Source organism: Odocoileus virginianus, chromosome 11 (assembly GCF_023699985.2).
Source record: "Odocoileus virginianus isolate 20LAN1187 ecotype Illinois chromosome 11, Ovbor_1.2, whole genome shotgun sequence".
NCBI classification, from domain to species: Eukaryota; Metazoa; Chordata; class Mammalia; order Artiodactyla; family Cervidae; genus Odocoileus; species Odocoileus virginianus.
The window spans coordinates 19221716-19244933 of NC_069684.1; the positions used below are offsets into that span (position 1 = coordinate 19221716).

Here is a 23218-nt window from a genome sequence, read left to right on the forward strand (position 1 = left end):
AGTTGCGCAAAGGCGGCAGCAGCCAGCTTGAATATATACCAGCTTCGGGGGCCACTTCCCAATCTACTAACCGGAACACCTCTTAGAGGATGTGAAAAACTGAAACTACTCTTCTCAGTCTGACCTGGAAATAGTACCTAAATGTGTTTCCTCAACAGACAAAGCATCTTAAAGTTAAAAAAAAAAAACACCAACTTTAGAAAACATTGAGTCCAGGCTGCATTTAAAGTATAGATTCCCACTAACCTTGGCTATGATTTAGCCAACCAGCCTCCACTTAACTACTTTAATAGGCAGCTTCTTCCATTGCCAAATTTCTGTTACAAAGTATGATAGCCAATCAAAACCAACCTCCTAATAGCTGCCAGTCATTGATTCCACTTCTCTCCACATGCACTATGCTACAGAATTTGCAGATGGATCCACATATGAAGTGTGCCAATAGACATTAAGTTGACTTGATTTTAAAAGGAGAGTAAAGAAAAGAAAAAGAGTTGGATTTCAATGGAAGCAGCAGCAGTTTGGTACAGGGATCAGTATGATCAATATGATGTAAGACCATTCAAGCTCCTAGCAGGATTGTGCCCTTGTAAGGGCAGCTGGTTACCTCACCAAAATCAATGTCAGAGTAGTTACAAGGTAAAAGAGAAATGAGATATAAAGAGAGAAAGATCTGGACTGAGTTATCAAACATGATGTCATATAATCAGAAAAACAAGATTCTTGAAGACCCACGTATTATTTCTGAAGAACTGCTGCCATTTGACAAGGCCATCCTTAATACTTTGCAATCTCTCCCTTGTAGCCTCTTCATTTCGCTCCACTTCCTGTTGAAATTTATTCACTAAATTTCTCCATTTCTGTGTCAACTTCTGCAATAGTGCAAGGTCTGAAGTGTCCTAGATAAAATGCATGGAATTGAACCACTTATTCATTTATCCATGTAACAAATACTTACTACCATGCACCAGGCCACTATTAATACTGTTAATACTAGAGACATTCATAGAAAATGGATCCAAAAACTGAACAGATATTCCCCTTTCAAAATATCAGTGACACTATTATATAGTCCCTTTGGTGGTGAATTTTTCCACAGTAAAAAAGAAATTAGAATCAAGATTTTTTTCCTTTGCAATATGAGCCCAGTTTCCTCACAGGACTTGGCAGGCCGGGCAGTACATTCAAAAGAACAGGAATTTCAAAGTTAAACAGAACCAAATGTAAATCCTAGTCATTTATTGGCTTGGGGGATATTATTTAATTTCAGATTAATTTTTCTTTTACAAAAAATAAAGACCCTAATATATATCTCACAGGATTGTTATAAGAATTAAACAAAATGACTAGTGTAAATGATCTGACTCTAGAAACATACTAAATGCCACTTCCTTTCTTTGCAACCTAATGTGCTCACTGAATTTGCCCATCAAATTGCATAGAATATATCAATAATCCAATTATTTCAATGAACATAGTTAAATTTTTGTTAAGCACTATAACTCTGTAAGTAACATCTGCAGTGTTGACATAGATACATTGCTCAAATTGCTCAAATCAGAAGACAAATAAAAAGAAGAGCCTTTATTCACTTTTTCTTAGGTTTTTCATTCTGCCCCCAATAAAGCACAAATATAAACTATATTTAAAATTTAGTCTATAAACTAACAAAGGCTTCTTGCAGTTTCACCCTCCATAGGTGAAGTCTCTTTTTCCATGACTCAAGTGAATTGAGCTTTACCTTAGATGATAGCAGTACGATGAAATGCTTAGTATAATTATTCCAGCTTTTTTCATTGAGGTAAAGTCTTTTAGCCAACAGGACTTTATTTCTTTCAATTACCTATTTTTAGAAAGTACTAAAATCAGGAACCTAAAACATTAACAAACCATTGTAATTTATTAAACCCAAATCAATTTCACATATCAATTTTTCATTGAATCATTAATTCGATCACAATTTTTTAAAAAAATCATGAACTAATTTGAATCAAAAATCCATGTTTTCTAAAACTACTGAACTGGAACCCAACTGAACATGGTATACAGCAGAGGCTTTCAAACAATTTTATCTCAAAACTCCTTTACACTTTTAAAAATTATTGAGAACACCAAAGAGCTTTTATTTACATGGATTATATATATTGCTATTTATTGCTTTGGAAATTAACTAAAATTATCTAAAATATACATTTGTTAATTCACATAAACATTAATAAACCCATTGTATTTTTAAGTTTTTTCTGAAAAATAACTGTTTTCTAAAACAAAACTTGAAAAGAACATACAGTTTCACATTTTACAAATCTCTTTAATGTTTTCTTAATAGAATAGGGCTGTACTTTCATTTGCTTTTGAATTCAATCTGTTGTAATATCCCATACCATGTAGCTTCAAGAAAAATCCACTGTACATTCATATGAGAACGAGTAAAAAAGGCAAATATCAACAGTGTTACAATGAAACTCGTTTTGACCTCATGAAGGGTCTTATGGACCCCCAAGGGGGTCTGTGGACCATACTTTGAGAACCACTGATATACTAAATCAATTATATAGTTATTCAGTGAATAACTGACTATTCAAGACACTGTGTGAACAAAAGAGACATAGTCCTTATTTTCAGGGAGTTGACATTATAGCTGTTATTTCCTATTGTTCTTGTTCAGTCGCTTAAGTTGTGTCTGACTCTGCAACCCCATGAACTGCAGCACACCATGCTTCTCTGTCCATCATTATTTCCCTGAGTTTGCTCAAACTCATGTCCATTGAGTCAGTGATGCCATCCAACCATCTCATCCTCTGTCGCTCCCTGCTCTCCTTTTGCCCTCAGTTTTTCCCAGCATCAGGGTCTTTTCCAATGAGTCAGTTTTTCACATCAGGCGGCCAAAGTACTGGAGCTTCAGTTTCAGCATCAGTCCTTCAGTGAACATTCAAGGTTGACTTCCTTTAGGATTGACTCTTTGGTTTGATCTCTTTGATCTCTTTGCTGTCCCAGGGACTCTCAAGAGTCTTCTCCAGTAGCACAGTTCAAAAGCGTCAATTCTTTGGCCCTCAGGCTTCTTTATGTTCCGACTCTCACATTCACATATGACTACTGGAAAAACCATTGCTTTGACTAGACAGACCTTTGTTGGCAAAGAGATGTCTCTGCTTTTTAATACACTGTCTAGGTTTGTCATACCTATTCTTCCAAGGAGCAAACATGATGATCTAATACAAAGCCCCACTAGTTCAAGGTATTCCTCTATAGAAATCTCTTACCAGTGGTCAGTTAGTTCTCTACTATTTAAATACTTCTAGATGAGGTAACTCGTTTTTTTTTCTCCTGCTGAACATGCTAGTTTCCAGATTTGTTTAATTTTTTTTAAAATTAAGGTATAATTGAGACCCTGATGCTGGGAAAGATTGAAGGCTGGAGGAGAAGGGGACAACAGAGGATGAGATGGTTGAATGGCATCACCGACTCAATGGATACGAGTTTGAGTAAACTCCAGGAGTTGGTGATGGACAGGGAGGCCTGGCGTGCTGCAGTCCATGGGGTCACAAAGAGTCGGACACAGTTGAGCGACTGAACTGAACTGATGTATAATATTACATGTTTCAGGTGTACAACATAGTGACTGACAATTTTTAAAGGTTATATTCCATTTGTAGTTATTATAAAATATTGACAATATTCTTTGTGCAGTATGATATATCCTTATGGCTCATTTTTTTTACACTTGATCTTAGCCAAAAGGCTGAGAAGCGATTGGCTTACTTTTTTATACATAGTAGTTCATACTTCAATTCCCTTCCCCTACCTTGCCCCTCCCCCTTTCCCTCTCCTGATTGGTAACCACTAGTTTATTCTATCTGTGAGTCTGTTTCTTTTACAGGTTTGTTTCTTATATATTTACCGTCACAATTGTTTCTCTGGACAGATCAACGTCTCTTTTAAAGTTCTGCATCAGAATAGAACTTTCATGTCATAGATGAGATCTGACTATTCTAGAGGAAAGTGGGACAGCATTTTGAATGTGTTTAGGGTCATAATTTTCTGTTAATATTGTAATTTCCAGATATGACATTAGGCAATCAACCAGGAAACACTGAATACTGTATTGTGGGACATTGCTATAATACCTGCCTAAAGCATCTTGTCATTGTCTACAGGCTGCCATATTTCAATTCAGTTGTCACCTTGGGTACCAAAGTATTAAATAATAGAACCAAAGTGACTTATCCAGTGATCGTAATACAGTTACATAATTAAAAAAAAAAAAGAACCACTTTCCCTAGTTTATTAATATCTAATTAAAGTTGAAAGTTTTAACACATTCACAAACAACAGAAATAGAATACCTGCTCATACTCATAGGTTCTGGTGAAAAAAAGAGCCCTTGATTGGGCAACTGGCAGGTACCCAATAGAGGAGAAACAAGAGAAAAAAATATAACTTCTTCTTTTCAAGGCTTATAATAGAATAGTTGCACTATTCATCAATTAAATATATATCTTCATTTCTAAAGATTGTGTCTACATGAAAACAACCTAAATGTCCAATGACGAATGGATAAAGAAGATGTGGTATACACACACACACACAAACACACATACGCACACTGGGATATTACTCAGCCATTAAAAAAAATGAAATGCCATTTGCAGCAACATGAATGGACCTAGAAATTGTCATACCAAGTGAAGCAAGTCTAACAAAGACAAGTATCATGTGACACTGTTCATATGTGGAATCTAAAAAAAAAAAAATTGTACAGAAGAACCAATCTACAAATAGAAATAGAGTCACAGGTATAGAAAACAAATATGGTTACCAAGGGGGAAAGAGGGGATGGGAGGGATAAATTGGGACACTGAGACTGACATATACACAGTAATATATATAAGACAGATAACTTGTAATGACCTGTATTGGAATAGGATTTTAAAAAAGAGTGGATATATGTATACATATAACTGATTCACTTTGCTGTACAGCAGAACTAACACAACATTGCAAATTAACTATATTCCAATACAAATTAATTTTTTAAAAATAAATAAAAATTTACAAAAATTTTTCTGAAGATGTGATGTGTATATATATAAATATGTATATAATATACATAATGAAATATTACTTAGTCATTAAAAAGAATGAAATAATGCCATTTGCAGCAACATGGAAGGACCTAGAGATTTTCAAAGGCTTCCCTGGTAGCTCAGCTGGTAAAAAATCCGCCTGCAATGCAGGAGACCCCAGTGTGATTCCTGGGTTGGGAAGATTCCCTGCAGAAGGGATAGGCTACACATTCCAGTATTCTTGGGTTTCCCCTGTGGCTCAGCTGGTAAAGAATCAGTCTGCAATGCAGGAGACCTGGGTTTGAACCCTGGGTTGGGAAGATCCCCTGGAGAAGGGAATAGCTACCCACTCCAGTATTCTGGCCTGGAGAATTACAACTGAGCGACTTTCACTTTCCCTTTCAGAGATAATAGTACTAAGTGAAGTCAGCAGCAAAGACAAGTAACATGATATCACTTACATGTGGAATTAAAATAAACACAAATAAACATATCTAAAAAACAAAAATATACTCAGAGATATAGAAAAAAGATCTGTGGTTGCCAAGGAAGAGGGTCAGGCAGGGAAGGACTGGGAGTTTGGAATTAGCAAACGTAAACTATTATATATATATAGGATGGATAAACAATAATGTCCTATACTGTATAGCATAGGGAGCTCTATTCAATATCCTGTGATAAACCATAATGGACAAGAAGACGAAAAAAGAATGCCTATATATGTATAACTTTGCTGTATAACAGAAATTAAATACAACAGTGTAAATCAAGTACACTTCAATAAAAATTTTAAAATAAAACAAAATTTTTGTCTAGATTATTGAAAATTATAAAATGAAACTTTATCTAGCCAAAAAAGAAGTTGATTTCAGAGGAAACAACCTTTACAGATAATTCATATGTAGCTGAGCTCCAGATATCTCTTTCCACCATTAACTGTTTAATATCACTCTCCATCCTTTCTCTTTGTAATGTATATAGGTCATGATATTCTTCTACAATTCTAAAAGAAAAATTAAGAACAGATACATAAATACATATCTCAAAAAAATAACTTTGTTCTAAAGTAGGCAAATTGTTCCTTTAAAACTCATCATAAGGTAATTATGGCATAATTTCTGGATATATTAGTAACATTAATATACAGGGAAATAGAAGAAAAAATATTTAAATTTCATGTATAAATCTTACACAGGTCTTAAGGAAAAATTTAATATATTGTTCTCTGCTCTAAACACTTTTCATCATATTCTTCTTTATTCTCTAGAATTTTCATACTGTGGTATTCCAGTGGTATAACAACATGACATTTAATGAAAAATTCTAAATAAATGTAGTAGTAATATAGCTGTTTTTAGCTTTTTTTTCTCATTGAATTTAGCATTCTTTACTAAGAAGATACAAAGGCACAAAACCCAATAATTGTGAGCTATATTTTAAAATTATATATAATTAGCATAAGATTTAAAGAAATTCTCTACCAATCAAAAGCTTAAGTTTAATTAAGTACCTTTATCTTAAATCTTTTTTCTTCATGTTTACCAAAATATATCTTTTCCTTCTAACTGAATTATAAGCCCTTCCAAGATTAAAAAGAAACACAGAAGTTATAAAGTGATTGGTAGCTTTTCACAAACCTTTCGAAACACTTCCTCCTAAAGAATATTAGGACTTCCCTGGTGGCTCAGTGGTGAAGAATCTGCCTGCCAATGTAGGAGACACAGATTCTATCCCTAGGTGGGGAAGATCCCCTAGAGAAGAAAATGGCAACCCACTCCAGTATTCTTGCCTGGAAAATTCCAAGGATAGAGAAGCCTGGCAGGTTACAGTTCATGGGGCCTCAAAAGAGTTGGACATGACTTAGCGACTAAAGACAACAACAAGGGCATTAACTTTTCTGAAAGAATAAAAAGCCAGTGACATAAAATTCTTCTGATTTCATTGAAAGCCATTAACCACCACCATCAGTTCCTAAAGCCTCCTTCTAGTTGGAGGCTTTGACTTGTTCAAACTGCAAAAAAATTAATCACCACAGATGTCATGCAGATGAATATACACATAAAAATTCAACAAGCTATATAACCTTAACAGCTACACACTAAAATTAATGCACTAGCTAGGCACTAAAATTAATGACCCTTGTTTATAACAACCAAAGAAAAAAAATGCAGAAATAACTTTAATGTCCAACAAGGGACTGGCCAAATAAAATACATAATGTAGCTCTCTGATGAAAATACTCTGTTCCTAATTAAAGATCATGTTCTTAATACTGTACTACATAGGAAAAATTTTTGTGTAAAACATATAACAAGAAAACCCAAATGATAATGGTCTATATTCAGCTTTATATGATTTTTTTAAAAATACATAGAAAAAAGAAAAACATATTGAAACAGTAATAGTAGTTAACTCTAAAAGAGTTCTTTTTTTTCTTTATTTTCTTATTTATGTGTGTCTGTATCTTCCAAATTTTCAACAAAATAATCATTATAAAAATATTACCCATAATTTCTAATCACACGCAAAACATGAACCATCCTACTTCAGAACTATCAATGTTTAAAGAAGGTGAGACCTTTTCCCTCTCTTTTCTTCCCCTTCTCTTTGATTTTAGATGTTTTGTTTTTATAATGGACATCAGCACAAAAGAAGGTCTAGCTTATTTTTTTAATTCATTCAACAAATATCTGTTTAGTGCCTGCTATATCCCAAGTAATATTCAAAACTAAACAAAAACTAAAAATTAACTTTGCCCTTATAAAGTTTATTTAGAAGAGCTAATGAGTAAATTAAAGTAAAACATACTATATTAAGTATACTTACTTAATATACTTAACTAAGTATATTAAGTAGTGATAGTGCTGTGGATAAAAATAAGTCAGATAAAGGGGATTAAGAATACGAAGTGTATTACAATTTTAAATAGAGGGGTCAGGAAAGACTGTACTGATAAGACATTTGAGCAAAGGTCCCAAAGAAGGAGGGAGGAAACCATATAGCTGTCTGGAGGAGAAGGAATCCAGGACCGAAAGCAGGCCACCCTAGTGTGTTTAAAGAACAGCACAAAGACAAGCAGGTTTAGAATAAAGTAGAAGTCAGAGGAATTCTGGTAGGATGAGTCCTGTGATTTTTTAAAAATGGTCTTTTACTGTAAGATAGAGGTACTGAAGAATTTTGAATGGAGAAATGACATCATTTGAGTCAAGTGTTAAGAGATCACGCTGGCTGGTGTATGGAGAACAGACTCACAAAGTGTAGAGGTAGAAGTAAAAGGCCATTTAGAAGCGTATTGTAATACCCCAGGCAAGAGAAGAAGATGGTAGTAGTTAAAGCAGTGATAATTCTGTCTATATAATGAAAGAAGAGCTGACAGAATTTGCTAATGGAGACATGTGAGATGTGAGAGAAAAAAGGGATCGAGGATAATGCCAGGACTCTTTGCTGGAGAAACTAGAAGGAGGGAGTTGCCGTTAACTCAAAGGGGAAGAGCATGTGGGAAGAGCAGATCTGAGGGGGAAGAACAGGAATTCAGTTTGGGAATGTTAAGCATCTCAGTAAAAATGTTAAGGCTGTTGAATACACGTCTGGGATTCAAAGAGAAGACTGAAGCTAGGGATACAAATTTGTGGACATGGCTGAAGCTGGAGATAGAAATTTGTGAATTGAGTGTATATTGATGATGGCATTTAAAGCCAGGAAACTGAATAGATTCACTTAGGAAATGAGTATAGAAAGAAGAAAGATTGAAGAATGAGCATGACAACACTTAGAAATTGGTGAGATGCAGACAAAACAAACTTATGGTTAACCAAAGGGAAAAGGGAATGGAGTAAGGATAAACTGGGACTTTGGGATTAGCAGATACAAACTCCTATATATAAAACAGATAAACAAGATCCTACTGTATTATACAGGGAACTATGTTTAATATCCTATAATAAACCATAATGGAAAGGAATATGAAAAAGTACATATATATATATTCTATCTCCAGCTTATATATATATATATATATATATAAACACACAAAGCTAGTGGAGGCGATAGAGTCCCAGTTGAGCTATTTCACATCCTAAAAGATGATGCTGTGAAAGTGCTGCACTCAACATGTCAGTAAATTTGGAAAACTCAGCAGTGGCCACGAGACTGGAAAAGGTCAGTTTTCATTTCAATCCCAAAGAAAGGCAATCCCAAAGAATGCTCAAACTACCACACAATTGCACTCATCTCACACGCTAGTAAAGTAATGCCCAAAATTCTCCAAGCCAGGCTTCAGCAATACATGAACTGTGAACTTCCAGATGTTCAAGATTGTTTTAGAAAAGGTAGAGCAACCAGAGATCAAATTGCCAACATCCACTGGATCATCGAAAAAGCAACAGAGTTCCAAAAAAGCATCTATTTCTGCTTTATTGACTATGCCAAAGCCTTTCACTGTGTGGATCACAATAAACTGTGGAAAATTCTGAAAGAGATGGGAATACCAGACCACCTGACCTGCCTCTTGAGAAATCTGTATGCAGGTCAGGAAGCAACAGTTAGAACTGGACATGGAACAACAGACTGGTTCCAAATAGGAAAAGGAGTACGTCAAGGCTGTATATTGTCACCCTGCTTATTTAACTTATATGTAGAGTGCATCATGAGAAATGCTGGGCTGAAAGAAGCACAAGCTGGAATCAAGATTGCGGGGAGAAATATCAATAACCTCAGATATGCAGATGACACCACCCTTATGGCAGAAAGTGAAGAAGAACTAAAGAGCCTCTTGATGAAAATGAAAGAGGAGAGTGAAAAAGTTGGCTTAAAGCTCAACATTCAGAAAACTAAGATCATGGCATCTGGTCCCATCACTTCATGGCAAATAGATGGGGAAACAGTGGAAACAGTGGCTGACTTTATTTTTTGGGGCTCCAAATCCCTGCAGATGGTGATTGCAGCCATGAAATTAAAAGACACTCACTTCTTGGAAGAAAAGTTATAACCAACCTAGATAGCATATTAAAAAGCAGAGACATTACTTTGCCAACAAAGGTATGTCTAGTCAAGGTTATGGTTTTTCCAGTAGTCATGTATGGATGTGAGAGTTGGACTATAAAGAAAACTGAGTGCTGAAGAATTGATGCTTTTGAACTGTGGTGTTGGAGAAGACTCTTGAGAGTCCCTTGGACTGCAAGGAGATCCAACCAGTCCATCCTAAAGGAGATCAGTCCTGGGTGTTCACTGGAAGGACTGATGTTGAAGCTGAAACTCCAATACTTTGGCTGCCTGATGCGAAGAGCTGACTCATTTGAAAAGACCCTGATGCTGGGAAAGATTAAGGGCAGGAGGAGAAGGGGATGACAGAGGATGAGATAGTTGGATGGCATCACTGACTCGATGGACATGGGTTTGGGGAGACTCTGGGAGTTGGTGATGGACAGGAAGGCCTGGCATGCTGAGGTTCATGAGGTCGCAAAGAGTCGGACACAACTGAGCAACTGAACTTAACTGAACTGATACACACACACACACACACATAAAACTGAATCACTTTGCTCTGCACCAGAAACTAACACAACACTGTAAATCAAGTACACTTCAATTCAGTTCAGTTCAGTTCAGAAAGAGGATAGAGAGGTAATATCAGAGATAAGAGGATAAAAGACAGAGTATAAGGTAGTTATTTACTAAGATAACAAGGATGACTCAGCTACAGAAAACAGTAGTACATTCAGTGGACAAAAAATGATCAAGATACCCCTCTCATTCTAGCAAGTGATAAAACAGAATACAAGTCAGAAAGTTATTTTTGAATTTATATTTTGTATAAATTTGTGTTTTTCTTGACATTTAGAAAATATGGTCACTCTTTTAACATGTTAAAAAAAAAAAGCAAAAGATAATGCTGGATTAAAAGACACATAGAATAAGATACAATGTGTGGTACTAGATTGGGTACTGGTTTGGACAACTCAATGTAAAATTTATTTTGGGAATAATTAGGAACATTCAAATAAGAATTGGGTTGGAACTTTTCTGGTGGTCCAGAGGTTAAGATTTCATGGTTTAAATGCAGGAGTCCCAAGTTCAATCTCTACTCAGGGAACTAAGATCCCACAAGCCACACAATGCAGCTGAATAAATAAAGTTTAAAAAAAAAAGAATTGGGTAAGTTATGAGGTAAAAATTTGCTGAAACAGGTATGGATTATTGACTGAAAAAACAGGCTCACAGTATGTACAACACAATTTTGGTTTAAAAAATGCACGTACACACATGTACATAGAAAAAAGATCCATAAGAATATACACTAAGGTATTTATGGTAATAATCTATAGGGAGTGAAGTTGTGATTTTTTTACAATTTATTTTTGATTGTATTTATTAATTTTCTTAAAAGGCGCATGTACTGTTTCTATGATAATATAATAATATTTTAAATCAACTAAATAAAAAATTAAAATGCAATCAGATGTATCTTTTGATACATACCCAAGAGCTTCCTAGTAATTAGAACTCTAACAGAAAATGAAATAGAAGTTAGAAAACTACAGCCTGTGGGTCAAACCTGGCCCATCGCTGTTTTAGTATACCCCATGAGCTAAGAACTTTACTTTTATATTTTTTTATGTATTTGATTTACTTTTTAATAGTTTTTAGTGGTTAAAAAACAATTGGAGAATAATATTCTGTAATAAATGGAAATGTTATAAATTCAGATTTCAGTGTCAGTAAATAAAATTTTATTGGAACACTGTGATGTTCTGGTATTGTCCTTGGCTGCTTCTGCACTACAGTGGCACACATTCACAAAGGCAGAGTTGTATTAGAAACCGTATCTCACCATCTGGCCCTTTATAGAAAAAGTCAGCTAAGTCCCTGAAATAGAATAACAACATTAGGACCTCAGTAGAGTCACTAACATCTAAAAGAGAACTAGACTCACATTACTAACTACTAACTTGGAAAATGCAAACAAAAACCAGATACATTTTCATATTTGTAAGACTATAAAGGATATGGGCAAAAGGGAAATCTCACACACTGATTAGAGGATACACCGGTACAACTACTTTGGGGAGTATTTGGTAACATCTAGCAAGACAAGGCTAGAATATGCTATGACCCAGTAATTCCACTTCTAGGTTTTACACCCTTGGAAAACTTTCATACAAGGAGACACAAGATGTGTATACAACAGTATGTAGAAGAGTTAATATATACAAAGAGCTTTATGTATATTAACTCCTTCAGAAACTGCTATAATTTACAAAAACTTCAAATTCTTCTAAAAATTTTATTTCTTGAAAGAAGGTGTGAAGCAAATATGACATAATGGCTAACATTTGGTAACTCACCTGGCATTCTTTTCAGCATCTAAAAGAGCTTGTGCCAAATCTCTGTGGGCCTTCTCTGCTTCCTTTGTTAATTTTATATCGTTTGCCCGAACCAGACACAGTTCCCTGAAATAGAGCAAGCCAATTTTATAGTCATAGCTGAAGATTTTGAAAAAGTTTCTGCCTAGGAAATCAGATTTATACTCAGGAATCTTCTCAGTTATCATGCATATATCTCTTCCCAGTTTTTACCCTATAAACCCAGGTAAGAAATCTAGTGTTCATTCAGATGAACTCTAACCAGGTTTAGCAATGGAATCAGACTGGCTAGAACAGGCAGAAAGAAGATGTGGAGAGCTCTAGAATGGAGTGAAGGCAGATGCTGGCAGCCAAGGCCTTAAGGCTGCTCTATCCTACCCTCTGGCATGTCTATTCTTTTGTCTTCATTCCTGCCACTAACATCTTGCCACAAGGTTAGCCAATCACAAAATGTGATAGCTATTATACATACTGCTTATTCTCTTCGGGATTTGTACCTTAACATCCATAATCATGGCACTGCTCTGTAAACCAGATTAAGAAAAGCACCTCTATTTTGGAAGGAAGAACAAGAGTCTTTTCCCTATTAAATATACACAGAGCCCTAGTTTTGTGTTAACCTATGTAACTCATGTCTCTACATCTCTATCTAGGCCTTTCTGTTCTCTTGCAAAAAATGAAATGAGAGTAAGAGAGTCCTTTAATCATTCTACTTTCCCTGAGTATCTTTTACTCTCTTTAGAGACAGGGCTTTCATAAGCACAGTTTTCACCTGGTCAGTTCCTCAATAACATTCTTAAAATTGTACAATTCTTCTAAAATGCGCTGGTCCATCACTCGCTGAGTTACCATGTCTTTGTAGAAGTCAATCATCTGCCGGGCAATTTGGTCAAGCATTTGTACATACCGCTCTCTGTATGAGAAAAAGGAAAACAAGACATCAGGCAGAAAGGAAAAGGAGCCAGAAAATACGTGAGAGAGAAAAGTAATTCTAAGGAAAGAAATAGTGAACAGACACTCATAAAAGCTATGCGAGAAGAACAAGCTAGAAAAAGACCTAGGCTGTGAATTCTTGCCATGCTCATGAATGAATTTTGAATGCCAAGTGAATGAACTGTGGAGAATTTTAACCAGAGTCATAATTATTTGGAACGTAATGACTAAGATGTAAAACAAAATAACAACTTCTTTTATTTCTTCTTCTAATTCAGAAACTCTATGAGGATAAAAACTATGTCTTACATATATATACATTTACAACATCTGACAGTATCTTGAATACTGTGGGACTTTATTTATAAACAGTTAAATTCATGAATAAAACCACTTTTCTCAAATTGACCGAAATGTTAAAGGACACCAACTGTAAATCCCTAAGTACAACAAGTAATTTCTCTTGCTTCTGAACAGCATCAAACAAAATATTTGGAAATGATTCTAGATGATAAACTATGAATACCATAACTGAGAAGTCTTCATTTTAAAAGAGATCTAGGTATTATATTCTAAAAACTGAGACCCCAGGATTATAATATCTTTGAGTCGAAATAATCATTTAGCTGAATCTCTCACCCACTGACAGAAAGAATTATCCAGCCCTTGCTTAAACACTTAAAGGGACAGGGAGTTCATCAGTCCAGTGTGTAGCTCATTCATCAGAAAGCATCAATTTTTAAAACACTTTCTTTAGGGTTTTCCCTCATGGCAATATAGGAACAACATACTCTGAAGGGCTTTCCCATTAAAACACAACTACAGGATGAACCTAGAGCCTATTATACAGAGTGAAGTAAGTTAGAAAGAGAAAGACAAATATCATATATTAATGTATACATATAGAATCTGAAAGACAGTACCAACAATCCTACGTGCAGGGCAGAAAAGGAGATGCAGACTTTTGGACACAGTAGGAGAAGGAGAGGATGGGATGATTTGAGAGAATAGCATTGAAACATATACATTACCATATGTAAAATAGACAGCCAGTGAGAGTTTGATGTATGACACAGGGGACCCAAAGCCAGTGCTCTGAGACAATCTGGAGGGACGGGGTGAGGAGGGAGGGGGAGGAGGGGTGAGGAGGGAGGGGGAGGAGGGTTCAGGAGGGGGGGGGAGGGTTCAGGAGGGAGGGGGAGGAGGGTTCAGGAGGGAGGGGGGAGGGTTCAGGAGGGAGGGGGAGGAGTGTTCAGGAGGGAGGGGGGAGGGTTCAGGAGGGAGGGGGGGAGGGTTCAGGAGGGAGGTGGGGAGGGTTCAGGAGGGAGGGGGAGGAGGGTTCAGGAGGGGGGGGAGGAGGGTTCAGGAGGGAGGGGGGGAGGGTTCAGGAGGGAGGGGGAGGAGGGTTCAGGAGGGGGGGAGGAGGGTTCAGGAGGGAGGGGTTACATGTGTGCCCATGTCTGATTCATGCTGATGTAGAGCAGAGGCCATCACAATATTGTAAAGTAATTAGCCTCCAATTAAAATAAATTAATTAGTTACAAAACACACACACAATTATATCCATGATAAAGCATACTTTCTGAAGTATTACTTGGCTCGCAGAAAGAAACACAAGCCTCTAGAGGTGGGAAAAACAACAACAACAACAACAGCAACAAACTAAATACAGTAAGCTAACAATGGAGTGGGAAGTGGCAACCAGTAAAAATTATTCACTAGGAAAACTCAAGATTAAAGGTGGCCCAGTAAAAGTGCTAACGTTGGGTCCCAGAGACTAAACCTTGGGCTTTCTTCAAAGTAGGCAACCTGGGTGTAGGAGGCAGCCAGGATTCCAGAAGAGAAAAAATGCAAATCATTTCTTCAGGAAGCATCCATCATTTATACCCTGAGGATTTCATGGTTAAGATTAGCTAAATTATTAGTCACACAAGCAAAGACTGGAAAACACTCATGCAATCAAATCATCATGAATGAGACTCAGAAGAAACAAAATGGCAAATAAATAATGAACTGATTGATGATACACATGCTGAAGTATCTAAGGGAAGTACACTGATGTCTGCCTTTTACTTTTAAGTACACAAAAGTGGTGGATAAATACCAGGATGGCTAGATGGACAGATAAGCGATAAAGCAAGAAAAGTAAATTAATGGCAGAATCTAGATGTATGTGTGCTCACACTAAAATTCTTTCCATTTTTATGTGTTTTGAAAATTCCCATAAAATATTGGAAAAAATAACAACCAGAAAAAAAGTCAGGTGCCTGCATCCAAAGATAAACATAATGTCAACCAAAAATAATTACTGTGGTAGCCCTATTTCTGTGAGTCTTACTCAGCTTATAACCAATCTGTCAGTTATTCTTCCCCTTATAAAAAATAGCTATTATGAACCTCTGTTTCATATGAATCCCTCCCTCTACAGCAACAGGCCTGGGAGACAGTTGCATGAAAAGCAGGCACACACACAAGCTGATCAGAAAGACATAAAGCAGAAGTGGACAAGCAAACAACTAGGGGCTGATACAGAGTATTTCTGGGGCATGCGAAATACTGGTGTTACCATTTGCTGGGGCTATCTATTGGATCCTCACAAAATCTTGTGAAACAGAGAGGACTCTGTAAGATACCAGCCTGAGGACAACAGATGTCTTCCTCATCGAAGGTGAGCCCTAGCTCTGCAAAAAACCTCCTACCACAACAAAATAGTGGACAGTAGATTACACTGAACCGACAGTGTTTCACTATTCCACAAACACATCATGAATGCTTCCAGCAATCATCCTGAAACCTCATTGTTTATCCCCACCTACTTTGTATTAACTCCAACTCTACCCTGTTCTAAATTCTCTAGGCTTCAGCCCTGTGTGCTGTTTAGTCGCTCAGCGTGTCCGACTCTTTGCAACCCCATGGACTGTTGCCCACCAGGCTCCTCTGTCCATGGGGATTCTCCAGGCAAGAATACTGGAGCGGGTTGCCATTCTCTTCTCCAGGGATTGTCCCAACCCAGGGATTGAACCCAGGTATCCCGCACTGCAGGATTCTTTACCACCTGAGCCAGCAGGGAAGCCCATTTGAAGCCCTATTTTGATCCTGTTGCTGGCACTTTGAAGTTAGTATTTTTGTCTCCCTAGTGTCTGACTCAAGTTTTGTTAAAGAATCCTGGCTTTGATTTCCCTATCTCTTTCTGTCTAGACTTTCTGGAACAGGGGCCCACCCTATTTTGGCCTGTAAAAGCTAACTCCTAAAATCAGCTGGAAGAGTTTCACTCCTATCAATTTCTCACTAAAGGAAACTTTGGACACACAGTCATCTAGTTCCTCTCCAATTGATTCCTCATCTGTCCTTCCTGACTTTGTTCTTAGAGTGACAACTCAACCTTTATGTGTCCCTATCCTCATTCTAATTTGGCATTCTGCAGCTCTTGATGGTGTTCCAACAACTTACTCCTTAGTATTCTAATCTTAATCAGTCTCCTATTAATGGCTTTGTTTCTAGTTAATGAGTACTGTCAGATAGGCACACTCTGTTTCCACAAATCAGACAGTGGACAAATAGCGCAAATGTATACTGTTAATTCCCATTCAGGAGATAGAGATAATCAGAGAGATCTAATCATTTGCCTATGGTTCCATGGAAAGTAAGCTGCAGATATGTAATCAGAACCCAGTATTCTACTATTCCTTTCAGTTTTTGGAAAGTACCATAGTCATAAGAAGAAGAATTATAGGACTAATAGTATTTATAATCATAATCTATAATAATCATTTGTATCGAACACCTACTTCTGTGCTCTTATTTAAACCTCACCACAATTCTATGAAGCATTTTAATGCCTGACCCATAGTAGACACTCAGTAAATATCATTTACAAGTGAACAAATAGACAAATGAAAATTTTCACATAGCTATTATCTTCATTTACAGATAAGAAAACTAAGGTATAGATTTTTACCAAGGTCATACACCTAGATGATGATTTAAAACCAGACTGGTCTGTCTTCAGAATCTATCTTTTTCCACTTTTGCACATAGCATTTCAATTTATTATAAAAGAAGAGGGTGTCAAACATCCCAACAGAAATCAACTTAAGGAAGTTCTCAAATGATATACTTTTACTATGTAAAATAGAATAGAAATACACTTGGGTCCCTTATTATCAATAGAATAGAGATGTGTATTTTTGTGATTTTCTGAAAAACAGATATAAATATAATTCTAATACAAAATTCAGGAGGAAACTGGGATACTCCAGTAACAGCTCAAACCTGATTTTAGACAGTAGTTCTCCTCTATCTGCACAGTCCACACTGACTTGTCGAATCAGTTCATGAAATACTGTGTTATAAATGGTCTGTTCCTTCTTCAGTATATGAAGCAGTTTGTGCATCTGGCAAAAGATAAGTAAGATAATCAATATTTATTATAGTCTTGCCAGTAAAAGACATCTTAGGGGGTAAGCACTCTGAAGTTTTAGTGTAAGTTTTTGAAATACCTAGATTAATTTGTTCACTTACATTTTTCTTTATAAATATATATAAAAATGATACATCAATAAACTGTCTAATCATGTACCTCTTTATATGATGCACTGAGAAAGTCACAATATTACTACTATGTTATACCTGCCAAAAATACAAAGCCTGAATTGAATAGTTACACATCAGACAAACCAAAATTGAGGAACATTCTGTAGATATCAAAGTTAAGAAAACCAAAGAACATGACAGGAACATGACAACTAAAAGTACTGTGTGACCTGGGATTCTGAAATAGAGGGGTAAATAGCTATAAAAGACATTACAGGTATAGTTAATAAAATTTGAAACTTGAAAATGAACTATATTACATATTATCATATCAACATTAAATTTCCTGATTCTGATAACTATATTATAGATATGTAAGAGAATGTCCTTATTCATAGGAAACATACCCCAAAATGTTGGGTGATAAAGATTCATGAAGTTGCCAGCTTACTCTAAAATGGTTCAGGAAAAAACCCATACACATAGAGGATGTATACAGAAAGAGAAAGAATGATAAAGCAAACAGGGCACAATGTAAACAATTAATGAATCTGGGTAAAGATTACATAGGAGTGCCTTATACAGAACTTGTCTATAAATTTCAAATTCTATAAAAATAAAACTTTATAAAAGAGAAATAGCCCCATAAAAAAAAAAAAAAATCTCACTATGTAAGACTAAAAAAACTCTTTCATTAGGTGCAAAATAAAAAACTACAAGTGGTAAGAAAGCGTGGTTTAATTTAGTGTTTTTTAGTGGTACATAAAATAACAGTTTTATAATCAATGGTGCCTTATATTTGATTAAATACAATAACAATAATAAAAAATTATACAGTGTTTGCCACATGTCAAGCACTGTCCTAAGCACTTTGCATGGTTTATGTCTTTAATCTCCACAACAACCTTATGAGGTAAATAGTATTATCTGTAATACACAGATGAGGAAATCAAAGCACAAATACATTAAATGACCTGCTCAAGGTCACCAGCTAATAAACGGCAGGGTCAGGATTTCAATCCAGGCATTTTACCTCCACAGCACATACTCTTAACCACTAGTTTTCACTGATGTTTGCAATTACCTTGGTTGGCCCTGTATATTCCTGATTTTCCACACCAGCCCTCTCCAGCATAGTGTCCATCACATCATTCAGTTGGACCACTTCTATTCTCTTATTAGGTTTCCTAAAAGATTAAGATGGCAGATTTTTATAATTAATGTTATAATAGGTCATGCTCAAAAGGCAAAAGGAACATAATATGTATAAAGAAAATGCACGTACTATGGAACATTAATGGCATTTTAAAGCATTATACCTGTATGTACTAATCTTGTGGGATATCAATAATACAGTAAACAAAACACAAAAACAAAATAAAAACCAAAAAAATACAAATAGTATGATCTTCTTTTTCATAAAAGAAAATAATGTTGTTCTCCTCCCTCAAAAAAAATTTTACATACCTATTGTGTAAGACTGTAACACAGAAAAATGTGGAGTGATAAACATCATGTTGTTAATATTGACTAACAAGGTGTTAATACCAGATACTTCACAATCAAAAAGAAAATGGACAAAGGATAGCGAAGGAAAAAAAGCCTATAACAAAATGGAGAAATGCTAATAGTTAAATGTAGAATATAAAGGTATTTTATATATATTCAGTAATCCCACTTAAGAGACTTGAAACCAAGATCTCAAAGAGAGGGACTTCCTGGTGGTCCAGTGAATCCACAGCTCCACTGCACAGGGCACAGGTGTGATTCCCAGTCAAGGAACTCAGATCCTGCCTGATGCATAGCGTGGGCCCCGACCCTCAAAAAAGGATCTCGGAGAGGGATTAGCACTCCCATGTTCATTGCAGCTCTATTCACAATAGCCAAGATGTGGAAACAACCTAAACATTCATCGATGAATGAATGGATAAAGAAGTATATACACTCACACAGAAATATTATTCAGCTTTAAAAAAAAAAGAGAATTCTGCACTATGCAACAACATGAATGTACCAAGAGGATGTTATGCTAAGTGAAATAAGCCAGTCACAGAAGAACAAGCACTGCTTGATTCCATTTACGTGAGGTACCCAAAATGGTCAAACTCATAGAATCAGAGAGTTTAATAGCGGTCTGCAAGGGCTGTGGGGAGAAGGAAATGAGAAGTTGCTAAGCAAGGGTATAATATTTCAGTAATGCAAGGTTCTAGAGTTTTGCTGTATAACATTGTGCCTATAATTAACAACACTGTATTTCACCCTTATGATTTTATTAAGAGGGTAGATCTCATGTTAAATATTCTTCCCACAATAAAATTTGAAGACAATAAAAAAAACATTTAAAATGGTAATTAAAAAAAAGTGTTTTCTAGCACTTTAATGTTATTGTAAATATGTAAAGAATCAATATGCAGTTGGACGAAGAAAGCATTGATTAAATGACAGAAATGTAGGAAAACACTGTCTTGGGTTTCTATGGTAATTTTATTATTTTTGTGTAATAAACTACCAGTAAAAAGGAAAGATATATATATAGTTATTCTTCCTTAGAAACATTCTCAAAATAAACTGTACTTACATGGATGGGAAGAGCAATAGCCTATTTTCGCTGTCTGTGAGGAGAGTAGTATATTTGCTGCAATAAATAAAACAGGTAAACGCTATTGTAAGAAAACCATTTGGCCTATTTATCACATAACAAAACATGAAAAACTTAAGATCTCACAGAATTGAGAAGCTTGGAGACAATCAGAAAGGTCCATTGTTTTACACACAAGATCATGCTCAAATGGCCTTAGACATCTACAGACACAGATACTTAGATTTAAAACATTTAAGTAAAAGAGCTTTAAACACATTTTCCAATATATCACAATACAAAAATTTCTTTGACTCATTAAAAAAAAAGACCTATCAAAGGTGGAAGAATGTTCTAAGAACACCAAAGTCAACAAAGTTAAGTGACTAAACAGGTTAAAAAATTAATAAGAAGCAGAGATGAACCCAAACCCAGTTTTCCTGATGCCCAACATACACATTTGTTGCCTGGAAGTACGTGCCTATAACTAAGTGGGTATCACAATGAGAACCACATGGTAACTCTTCAAATTCATTACTATTTATGTATCCTTTTTCTTCCTCCAGTTGAAAAACATTTACTTTGTTTCTGCCCCCAACTGGAACATAGTTGGTTAATAAGGTCCATTTTCAGAATTTAGATTCATGAAAAATATTCAGGGACTATAAAGGTTCAAAACAGTTTCAAAAGTGAGTGTGTGAGAGGGACTAGAAGCAATGATAAACTGGTACACCTAGCTTCCAGATCTTGGTTTCTGAGAACTCTTCTCCACTAAAAGGAAAACAGTACTTCTTGAAGAAGTGACCCATAGCTCATTTCAGAGCTGGAGTTGGGAAATCCAAGATGAACCTGAAAATCTTATTGAGCCTGAGAATAAGAGAACATTCAAAGAATGATGGGCACAGGCTTAAAGAACACAAGAGCCAGCTCAAAGGAGCTGGAATTAGCAAACCCAGGAAAAACTTGAACATCAATGATAACAAAGAAATATGACTCGCCAAAAAAATGGAGAAATCTATAAGTCTGTATTGTAAAACAGCAACTAGTACATACAAGAATGATGGAGCTAAAAAAATTATCAACAGGATCTATAACTAGTGTGTTGTAAGGAAACACACACTGAAGTATTTGGTGGTAAATGGTCATGAGGGCCTCCAACTTACTCTTGAAGAGTTTAAGAGTGTGTGTGTGTGTGTGTGTGTGTGTGTGTGTGTGTGTGTGTGTATTAAAGCAAATGAGGCAAAATGTAATTACTCAGTGAGTCAGGACAGAGTACATGGGAGTTCCTTGTCTTATTTTTGTAACACTTTTATAACTTTAAAATTATATAAAAAATTAAAAATCACCCCCCAAAATGAGTTGCATTTAGTTCCCTTTGGCAAAATACTGTTCTGAAAGCCACCATTATAAGGAAATGCCATATAACATATGTACTGGGTAAGGTGAAATGAATGACAGCTTCTGGATATTTTACTATAGAAACTAGTCCAAAGTTTTAGCTTTTCAAATTATGAAACATTCAAGTGTTTCGGAAAATAAAACCATTTTCAATCTCATAAAGTGGGAATCAAAGAAAACTGGAAATGACTAGTCTGAAGTCTGGAGTTAAGCCCTAGAGCATGCATTATGAGGTTTCAACTTATAGGGCTGCTTTCCTTTGTCATTGCTCAAACCCATTCCTAAAGAGGAAGCAAGCATTCAGAACAAAGATCTAATTTTTTTCATTCAAAATTAAACAACAGGAAAAAGACAGAGAACAATTTAATCACGAAAATCTCAAATTTTTAAAAATTGAAATATAACTGATTTACAATATTGTTACTTTTAGATGCAGAGCAAAGTGACTCAGTTATATGTATTTTTTTCAGATTATTTTTCATTATAGGTTATTACAAGATATTGAAGATATTACAGGATATTGAATATTTTATAATCATACAGTTCCCTGCACCATACAGTAAATTCTTGTTGCTTCAAACTCTTTTAAGTAAGACGTTTTTCATTAGTTTTTGATACCTTCCTTAAATTTTATTAGCATGGTAAGCCAAACGTTTACTCATTTCATTGTAGATATTGACTAGGAAAAGGCTTCCCTGGTGGTTCAGTGGTAGAGAATCTGCCCGCCAAATGCAGGAGACACAGGTTTGATCCCTGGGTTGGGAAGATCCCCTGGAGAAGGAAATGGCAACCCACTCCAGTATTCTTGCCTGGGAAATCCCATGGACAAAGGAGCCTGGCAGGCTACAGTTCACGGGGTCACAAAAAGAGTAAGACACAACTCAGCGACCAAACAACTGCCTAGGAACATGAGTGAATTGCTCAGGTTCCTCTGTGTGTGGGAAGTAGGAAACAGCTCAACTTGTCAGATATTCAGTATATATCCCAGTACTCACTCATCAAAACACTCTAAACCTGAAACTCCTGTATTTGACACAATATGAAATTCTTCAGGAATCAATGTATCTGTTAGTTTCTTTGGCTTAAAAAAAAAAGAACAAGAATAAAAAACATTAGATGAGTCATATAAATCCTAATTCCTATCCCAAAAGGACACTATTTATTAAGAGATTTTGATTAGAGAAATAACAACACTTAGTAATATGGGTCATGGCAAGGAATAATAAACTTTTAGCAGAAAACAGGTTAAAAAATTAACCATGAATTAAAGAACAATCTTGGTTTCAGTATTAGATAACAAAGAAATCTATTGACTTGAAAATTCAAGAGCTATTTAAACTTTTCCTTAG

The 23218-nt window shown here is 35.7% G+C and overlaps 1 protein-coding gene across 4 annotated transcripts in view; it reads right to left on the reverse strand.

The window, feature by feature from the left end:
• Window positions 1-23218, reverse strand: part of AXDND1 (axonemal dynein light chain domain containing 1) — a 76281-nt gene that overhangs the window by 45740 nt on the left and 7323 nt on the right. For all 4 annotated transcript variants that reach the window (XM_020868781.2, XM_020868783.2, XM_020868780.2 and 1 more), the window contains exons 6-14: window positions 22865-22950; window positions 20472-20528; window positions 18978-19080; window positions 17633-17754; window positions 13200-13340; window positions 12410-12514; window positions 5949-6069; window positions 1742-1843; window positions 736-899 (exon numbers count right to left, since the gene is read on the reverse strand). In XM_020868781.2, coding sequence (XP_020724440.2) covers window positions 736-899; window positions 1742-1843; window positions 5949-6069; window positions 12410-12514; window positions 13200-13340; window positions 17633-17754; window positions 18978-19080; window positions 20472-20528; window positions 22865-22950 — 1001 coding nt within the window. The remainder of the gene's footprint in view (window positions 1-735; window positions 900-1741; window positions 1844-5948; window positions 6070-12409; window positions 12515-13199; window positions 13341-17632; window positions 17755-18977; window positions 19081-20471; window positions 20529-22864; window positions 22951-23218) is intronic.